At 36.5% G+C, this 10000-nt stretch overlaps 1 protein-coding gene across 1 annotated transcript in view; it reads left to right on the forward strand.

Annotated features, from left to right (window-relative positions):
* Nucleotides 1-318: 318 nt before the first annotated feature.
* The window catches only part of LOC136851577 (facilitated trehalose transporter Tret1-like), a 22773-nt gene continuing 13091 nt past the window's right edge, over nucleotides 319-10000 (forward strand). The window contains exon 1 of the mRNA XM_067125851.1: nucleotides 319-502. Within this exon, the coding sequence (XP_066981952.1) occupies nucleotides 484-502 (19 nt within the window). The 5' untranslated portion in view covers nucleotides 319-483. The remainder of the gene's footprint in view (nucleotides 503-10000) is intronic.

Below are 10000 nucleotides of genomic sequence, written 5' to 3' on the forward strand. Positions count from 1 at the left end.
ATTTTGGACAAATGAAAGGGAATGGAAGTAAGGGCTTACAATTTAAAACAAATGCATCGTATGTCATTTTTCAACATCAGCTGTCTGTCTCCACCTAGTGAACTCTCGTCCCACGGGGATGGAGAAAAAGAATTCGGAGCATTTAAGTCACGCCACGTGTTTGCATTTCCATTTCCTGCTTCATTTGAGATGCCATATTTATTTAGCTAACCGTAGGGTAGAAGGTCGCGGAGCTTGATCCTCCAGTCACCAGAGGGCCTCGGAAGGACGTTTGCATCTTGGCGCGCTGAACTCAGAGACTGCGAACGTTTGCCACTTTATTCCATCTCGGGGAAACGATCTGGGCTGTTGTGTTCTTCCTCTGCTTGCCCCAGTCAGTGAAGGTGTGGGTGCGAGACTGAGCAGACGTACATTTCTCTGTTCTCCAGTGGGCACCTCACAGAGTTTTTATTTTCTGTCCGATTATTTTAAGCGATATTAAAAATGGAAGCTTCAGTGGAAGGTAGGCATTCCTTTCTTCTCTCTCTCTCTCTCTCTCTCTCTTACAAGAAAAACTATGACGTTGGTTTATCGTTTTGTGCAGCGTTCAATATTTCATTAAATCTTTAAAAAAAAAAAACATAATATTTTAGCACCTTTAAATTGTCAATTAAATTGGTTGAATTACTTCAAATTGCATCATTAATAAAGGCACTAAAATTACTGCGACACATAACCATACAAAAAAATCTCATAGTTTGTGCCCAATCGAATGGATCCATAGCGTTAAAATCTACAATCTCAGTTTTTTAAACTCCAAGTTTCATTAAAAAAGCACTTGTTAAAAAATCTACTAAAAATTTCACTTTCACTTTCCTGCTGACACTGACGTGAACATTGACCTTCGCACAACCGTGTAATTTATGCATACGTTTACTTATCAGACTCTTATTTGGTAGACCAATCCTTATGTGACATAAAGCTATAAAAAACCAGTAAACAGGATGTGTTTTCGTTTATATGCTGTTTCTGATGCGACGGCAAATGATTCTAAACAAGTCGGTCAATTTGATATTGATTGGCAAATAAACAATCGTAAACTCACTCGCGGCGTACAGCTCATTCTCAGAAGTGTAGCATTCTTTTTTTAATTAATTTGATTTAGAACACCTCGAAGCGTGATTGGAAAGATTATATATATATATAACGAGAGAAGTTATTTATTTTGTGCTACGTCATCAATCTCCTGTGGTCTTTCCCCTCCATATGTCATAGTGTTGCCGAAGGCGACTGATTTGCAGAATGTAAAAGTGCCATTTTAGTCAGAAACTGAAACGTAACGTCGGTTAATTATCCGCGCTGGGAATGAGTGCTGACGTTGTTGAAAATATAAATTGTAGAGTCAGGCGACAATGTATATATGTGTGTGCTTGTGTGTGTGTGCATATACAGTATATATATAGATATATATATGTATATATATATATATATATATATATATATATATATATATATATATATATATATATATATATATATATATATATATATCTGCTCATAGTCCAGTGGTTAGGGAGCTCTCTCATCGACAGCCGCCGAACACTTCACTCATGTCGCATTGTGTTTCTTTTGACGTAAGCAGTAATTTATGTAACCAGAAGTTCATTGAGTGCCGTAAGTCGCGAATAGAGTGGAAGAGGACACGGAGGTATTCAGTAACCTCTTCCCGAAAGACTTGCTGAAAACGGAAACTGGAAGGGTAGCACCATTTGAATCAACGCTTTATAATATATATATATATATATATATATATATATATATATATATATATATATATATATATATATATATACACATGTGTGTGTGTGTGTGTGTGTGTGTATGTGTGCCTGTGTGTGTTTATATATATATATATATATATATATATATATATATATATATATATATATATATATATATATATATATATATATATATATATATATTATATTATCGTGTGTGTATGTGTGTATTCCCATGCATGAACAGATGAAAGAACAAACATATTCATGCTTGAAAATTAAACTCAAAACAAAATAAATATATATGTGACATAAGCATGTTTATACTTGAGATTTAACTCGAAACAAAGTTAGATGACCAAGAACATATAGGATGAAGAGTAATGCTTCCAAGCAAGCGAAACGGGGACACAGTAGAATCTTTCTCACGCGATTTCGTCAAACGGTTGTATAAACATGAATGATGCAGAACATTTAAGAGACGATCGATGGCCTCCTAAATTTTGCATTCTCACCAGTCAGCCAAGGATTTCTTTTGCAATTATAAACAAAAATTTGCATTTCATCCAGTGAGCTTTTATGCAAGCTCAATTATTTGCCGAAATGAAAAGTGAGAATATTACATCGAAATGAACAAAATGTATATATAAGAAATAAAATGCTTATACTTCAAACACCTAATGCAAAAGATGTCAAAAGAATCTAAACAAATCAAAATTAAAATTCCACAGAATTAGACAGCCATATAAATGCCAGAATTAGGACGCATCAAAACAGACATAAATGACGCAACAAAACTACTTAAAATTAATAGGACGCATTAGTTTTTGTGTGTACTCTATTTCCTAAAAAAAAACAAAAACAGTGAAGTGTCTAGTGCAGTGTAGTTATTTATATATTTGTAGCGATTATCCGGAATATTATTATTCTGAGTTGCGTCAACAACCGAACTTCACGAGAAAATACATATTATCTGACATACATCATAATATTTTACCAAAATTGGATACTGCTCATTTGATCATAATACTGACAGATTTAAGTAGAATCCGAATAACACGCCATCAAAGTCATCTGCAATTGTAATAGCTTAGAATTACCTCATTTTTCGTTCTGTAATTCCGGACTTAATTTTCTGTGATTTGTCAAAAGAGGTCTTTGTAGATTAGATCGAGATTTATAAAGTCGGTCACATGAATGATATACACACTCGACCACACTATTTTGTATTGCTGTTGTGTACTGACTGGCGCAGCGTTTCGTAACCACGCCCGAGAAACAAGCGAAAGGACGACTTGTCCTAGCAACTGCTACGCCGTAGCCCAGCTGGCTAGTAACTAACGGCATCGCATGATGAGTTGTAGTGTAGTGTTATTTGGTTGCTTCGTTATAGCATTGTGTTAATTTTCTTATTCAAAAAAAAAAACGACAGCAACAATTACTGTGCATTGATACGATTAATTATTATTTAACATGCGAAATCGTCACTAATAAAATGTAAGATGTGATAAGTAAAAAAAAGAAAAAAAAATTGCAGCAAATAAACCGTGTTGAGAGTACTTAAAGTACTTGCGTGTGAAGGAATCTTAGCAAGGCTCTAGAAATTACTCAGAGTCATTACAGAGAAACGGCTCTCTTCTAAGTAAAGGACTGATAGTTTACCCCTTACTCTTCTCGCCCTTGGGCTTGCATCAGACTGCTAAGGTTTGTTACCTGTTTCCATAGGGCTTCGATTTTTTCATCCCTCAGCTCTCATCCGGGGTTGGAACCGGCATGAGTGAAGACTCATTTCCGAGTCGAAACATTTGAAAACCACATTCATACAATACAATGCATCTTATTCCCTTCAACACCTTACTTCGTTTTAAAAATCCAGCTTAAACCAAACCAGTTGTTCACAGGTTATTTAACATTCTATGAATGCTGACTCGTGGCTTGGCAGGCAGCCGGAAGAAATGATATCTATTATGAATATGACTGGACATGAAGCAAACCGATTTGCTTGCACTGAGATGAAGTAGAGTATTTTTTATGGAAACATTTCCTCATTGTGTATCTTTCGTGAAATAATACCTTCAAAATCCCGCAACTGTTACAGTTTGCCCACCTGGTGAATGCGGCTAGTAGATATTACATATTCACAACCAGTTTCAAAAAGATATTCCGAAAAAATACAATTTAGAAGGACAAACATGCTTCTGGTGTTAGTGAAGTTCACACACAACCCTGAGACAAACTGTAAAAAAGCACTGTATATAAAATATTTCACCTACCAAATAACTAATACCTATTATCCTGTACATCCTTGTTTGAATTGGACATCGTCATGAAATAGAGTGAAATTGGGGATCGTGTTTTGAAAAATGCCCAGAGGACTCAAGGGAAGCGAATTCCAGAATGGACTAACTTGGTATTGACGACAGCCCACCAAAAATAACTACAATATACTAACGTGTAATCAAAAAGATACTTGTATAAATGGAAGCAATGTATGAATTACGATGATTGCAACATGTTGCATTTGAGAAAAAAAAAAACTGTGTACGCAGCTGCAAGACGCTTCAGGAGAAATCTTACTGTAATGCAGCACATGATAATTCAGCGCAGAAGACCTTCGAAGATTTGACACCAATATGAAAGTGTCAGTACATGAGGAAAAAATGGAACACTCGTAAGTCCCACGATCGAAGAATGAACAACAAATGGGCGAAGGATTGACTGATGAATTAGTTATATAGCTGAGCAAGAGGTGACAAACTTTCAGGCCTAAACGAGGACGACCACTTAGATGAGAACCAGTCATTCATGTAAAACAACTAATCCTTTCGAATTCCTACAAGTCCAAGGGCACAAAATGTCCCTTCTCCACTAGATTCTGGTGGTGAATTTAGAAATATACCTCAGATCATATGGCCGGTGGCTGATCATGGAGATCTTTTGTAAAAAATCAGCTCCGTCATCCAAAAATAATATAAAACAGCTGGTCTGGCGTTGGTTACAATATAGCGGCAATAAAATTTAAATACATCCAACGAATACCACCATTATCTCTTGCCCAACGTTATCATACGCTGTAAAGTGAGCGAATTGATGATTCAAGGCACCAAAATACTAAAAAAAAAAAAAAAAAACTGGCAATATATCATCAATATTTATTGTCTGAGGGTTAAAAGCCTTGAAGTGATCACGTATTCTTCTCTATTCAACTTCCTGCTAGACCAGAAAAAAAAAATCCTTTTATGGTGCGGCGTTCTTCCTCTCGTCAAATGACTTCCCACGCCCACCTTGTGAAGGACAGGCGTTGGCTCCATCCTCTCGCGTTATTCCTTTCCTTGTAGAAAGTTTTATGGACTGGGCTAGGGGGCGCAAATCTAGAACAAGGTAAGGAAGGCATTTCAAGGGCTCGAAAAGGGCTTCATTGGGGCATGGTAATTTCAGGTGAAATGAGGCTGCCCGCTGTCATTTCCCATACTCGGAAGCTTTTGGCTAGCCTAGAGAAACTTTTGTCAAGACTTCCAACGACTACAACTCATCTGATTTCCAACAACGTTACATCATGTCTAGATAGGTAACACTTGCGATGCAAGGTCCGTGTACAAAATCAATCAATAAACTATAACAGTAACGGAATACAACTTATTCCTTGATACGCTCAGATCTACAATAATCTAGCTACACATAAAATAACTAAAATATCCTGTTTTTTATGACTTCGATTACAAAAGAACTAAAGTTTTTTTAATCATCTAGTGAGTTTTTTTTTTTTACCACAATTGTGCTCAATCACTTTACTCCGAGAAGAAAGTGACGTAACGCCCTTATTGTAATCAAAGCTAACGCAATTTCCAGTTGACTGACATGGTGCCTAATCCATTCTCCGTCCCAGTTATGGCCGAAAGCTTTCGATTTACGAGTACTATAACTACATTTGAGTTCGAGCTCCGACTTTACTTTCTCCTAAGTAATCAAACCAGTGTCCTTTCCCACCCTCGTTTTAGTTCATCCTTAGGGTCTAAAGCTGTTACTCGTTAAAAAAAAGATGATTATAATAGCTATACTGAATGTTTTGCTCGTCAGGCAATGTTCTCGGTTCACTGAGGCTATGAACTTGAGACCACAAACACGCAATTTATGAGGCTTATCCAGAATGCACTGACGTAGTCCAAGTCGGGAATGAGGCCTGGCTTATTCAGTCCGCACCAAAGGGGATGAGCCGTGATGTCTTGAAAACGTTGATCGATTCTGCGCCTTCTCGAACTTGTGGTTTTATCATTTCAGGAAATTTTGATACTGAGATACCGATTTACAGCTTGATACCGAACTGAAGTTCGTTAACCAGCTTCAGTACGATGTCTGGCCATAATTCGTTTGGAGATTTTAAGTTCGGTACTGAATTTCATGTCGAAACCAAGTTACACTTATAGAACCAGTTTCAGTTCAAGAACAGCTCTGAGCTGCAGTTCAGCGGCATGATACAGTTCGATACTGAAATGCAGTTCAGTACCCACCTTCAGTTCAGTAACGAAATTTTCACATCATTCAGATGAGATCTACGTCCTTGTTTCCCCTGGCATCGCTACCTGTATCATATCTTGTGCTTTTTTTTTTTTTTTTGCATACAATCCGTTTTAATTATTTCCTTTTCCTTTCACTTTATTGTCCAGTTCCCTGTGAATGCTGCCTTCTAAAAGGAGGAAGGAGTAATCCACGCAATTTATCATCTTTTTCTACATCGTCCATTTAGTTCAATTTAGTTTTTCGAATTTGAATGATAATCGAATTAATTAATTACGCTGCAAGTTTTTTCTGTGCCTTCTTCAAGGGAAAATTCAAGGCTTAGTTTTTTTTTATAAATAGCCTTTTTTATGCATTCTTCAAATGCATTTTTTGGGGCTGCTTGGAAGACCCATTAATATGCGATTACTTCTCAAGTGTTTGTCAGACACTATAAATGTTTTTGTTCTAGCTTAAAAATTGTAGCTAATAAAAACCAGTTTGTGCATTTTAAGTGTAAAGTCAAACACGTTGTATTCTACGCACTCTTACATTGCTCTGACGTCACGTTTAATTTCGTAAACTTATGATGATACATCAGAATTCACACAGACCTAAATTCAACTCTTAATAAAAAAAAATTATTTCCTAAAAAAAATAAAAGTGCAAGAATCCAGGATATTCTGGATTCATTCGTGCATGGTATATCCACATTACATGCTTTGGTTCACGCTTATGGGAATATAATCATTATCTTGAAGTATTTTAAATGAATTTCATAGTAGTGATTATTTTAGCCCCGCAAGAAAAAATTCTAGGCGAATGCAAAAGTAAAAAAAAAATTATGCAATAGGTTTCGCTCTACTTGAAGGCACACAATTGAGAAAAAAAGCTTCCAAAGGAAATTTAAACAATAAGGAACCACCAAAATGAATTTGAGCTCTTTTCTTAAAAAAAAAAAAAAAACAAAATCTGCTTGTCATTCTTGACTCGTGAGGTGAAGTAGATGTGGGAGAACTATTATGATGACGAAATACTTGTCACTGAATGGAATCTGAAAATCATGCTTGGAAGCGTAAGAGTCCCATTTTGTTTTTCCTCTGCTATGAAGGACGCGAAAAAAATTACACGTCTCATGGCCGAGATTTTTCTTTTTAATTGTCTTTAAAAGCAATTTTAGAAAAATACGTCACGGACTATTTTTAGCAAGGATGTGCAATATTACGGTTTGTTGTTGTGTGTGTTTTGCAATTGGTCACAGTAATGTCTGCTTATATGTATATAAATGCTTAGCAAATGATGGCTATAATAAAACGAAGTAATCAGATGCGGAAATTTTAGATAAGCACCTTTTAGCGGAAACTTTCTTTTCCTTTCTTGATTTTATTTACGAACCCTACCATCTTCAACATTAAGTAGACTGCTGCTGCAAACAGTGCGTCGTTTTCTAGTGTCAGGTTTAATACCATTGATTTTGCTAGGAGTTTTATCTTGGCTACAACTAAAATGTGGGATAGTTTGCCTAGTGCAGTTGTGGAATCTTCTGACCTCCAAATATTTAAGCGTGGGGTAAATTCACTCCTGCTCTCTGCTGACGTCTCCTGATTTTCAAGTGTACCGGTTTTATTTTCTATTCGTTCATATTTATTCCTTTATCACCTTTTCCTAGAACTTGTCTCTCTCCGCAGGCTCATTTCACTCTGGGAACCTTTTTGGTGTTATAATCTGTTGATTCGGTCCGTAAGTGTTTTCAGCTGAAAGTTTAAAGAAAAGAAAAGCAAAAAGAATGAATTAATATTACTCTCACTAGACTCATCTCATGGCGGGCAACATCTGGTTGATCTGCTCTGTGACACCGCTAAGTTGAATGGAATCTCGCCTCGGTTGGGTTGACGAGTCCAGACTTGAGAATGAAATGAAGAGAGAAACTCTCCCTCCACGCCAGGAATGAAAATGAACTTAGGCTTTGAAAGATAGCTTCTTACTTTAATTCCCATATTTGCAGTGTTTGTCAGCTGAAAATGTTTAAAGAAAAACTTAACGAGTCGAGAATTTCAGATTTCATTCTGCATGGCCATTGGATGTACAGCATCTTTCAATGTTTAGTTTGTAACATAAGAAAAAAATTTGATTGACATATTTCTGAAGAATGAAACATGAAAAGACAACGCAACACAGTTCGAAAAAAAACAAAACAAAAGTTACTGAGCAACAGGGAATAGAAATTAAAACTGGCAATTTTGGAGATTACTAAAAAAAAAAAAAAAAAGAGCACGAAAGGAAACGGTGCCAAACGATGACCTTCCAAATGGTCAAGGAACCGGTATCCTGCATCTTGCAGTAACCAGATGGATCCACGTGCGTATATGTTGACCTTTACAAACAACCAAAGCATAAAGCAGATATGCAAGCCAGCTGTGGGGGCTCATGGAGACCTCAGGAAATGTCCATTTAACAAGATTCGTAGGGTGGTTCAAACCGGCGCTAGCGGTGCATAACTGGAAGCCGTAGACTAGAGACGATAGTTTCTGATAAGACGTACGAACTTTCTAGAAGTTCACGCACTCGCCAATGTACGATAACTTTCAGAATTTCAGCACTGTATCACAGCATCAATATCGTCAGGTCAGAGAAAATGAAAAATTAATATAATTTGATGTTGATGTGTCAGCTTTTTTTATATAATTCTCTAAGTGGCCGACTATCCTTTGTTAATGATTACAGCAGAAATACTTTTATTTTTTGAATATTTGTGTGTGACTGTAAGATAAACAGAATGAGTAGCAATATGAGTCATTATTGTTGGGGCAATAAAGGCATTTTTCTCATTAACCAAATAATTATTCTATTCATTTATTAATTCATTTTTTCAAACCTGGAAAATGTTGTTGTCGATTTATTTAACAATTCAGCCCACCTCTCTCTCTCTCTCCAACACACACATACATACATACATACAAACATGCACATTCTCCCTTAACTTAAGAAATTTTCCCTGTTTTCCATCTTTTATTTTTCTCTCTCTCTCTCTCTCTCCCCCCACGTGCAAAAACGTAACGACAGCCCCGAATTTAAACACTGGCCTCTTGCAGCATGTGCGTGCTTGTCTGTCTGTCTGTCTCTGTCTCTCTCTCGTGTTTTTATGATGAAACTCTCTCTCTCTCTCTCTCTCATCCTTTTTGGTAGTATGAAATTTCCTCTGATACTCATTCGTTTTTATTTTGCAATTCTCTCTCTCTCTCTTCTTTGTTGTATGAAATTGCTTCGTTTTACTTTCTTCTAATAGCCTACTTATATTCTTTTTTATTATAAAATTCTCTCTCTCTCTCCAACATACACGCACACACACATACATGCATACATACAAACATGTACACTCTCCCTTATCTTAAGAAATTCTCCCTTTTTTCCTTCTTTTATTTCTCTTTCTCTCTCTCCCTCCCCCCACCGCGCGTGCAAAAACGAAACGCAGGTCTCGAATTTAAACACTGAGCTCTTACAGCATGTGCGTGCTTCTCTCTCTCTCTCTCTCTCTCTCTCTCTCATTCTTTTTTGTCATATGAAATTTCCTCGGATACTCATATTCTTTTTTATTTTGCAATTCTCTCTCTCTCTTTTTCTTTATTGCATGAAATAGCTTCGTTTTTCTTTCTTTCTTCTTCTAATTCTCATATTCTTTTTATTTTTAAATTCTCTCTCTCTCTCTCTCTCTCTCTCTCTCTCTCTCTCTCTCTCTCTCTCTCTCT

This window comes from Macrobrachium rosenbergii, chromosome 23, assembly GCF_040412425.1.
Source record: "Macrobrachium rosenbergii isolate ZJJX-2024 chromosome 23, ASM4041242v1, whole genome shotgun sequence".
Classification (NCBI taxonomy): Eukaryota; Metazoa; Arthropoda; class Malacostraca; order Decapoda; family Palaemonidae; genus Macrobrachium; species Macrobrachium rosenbergii.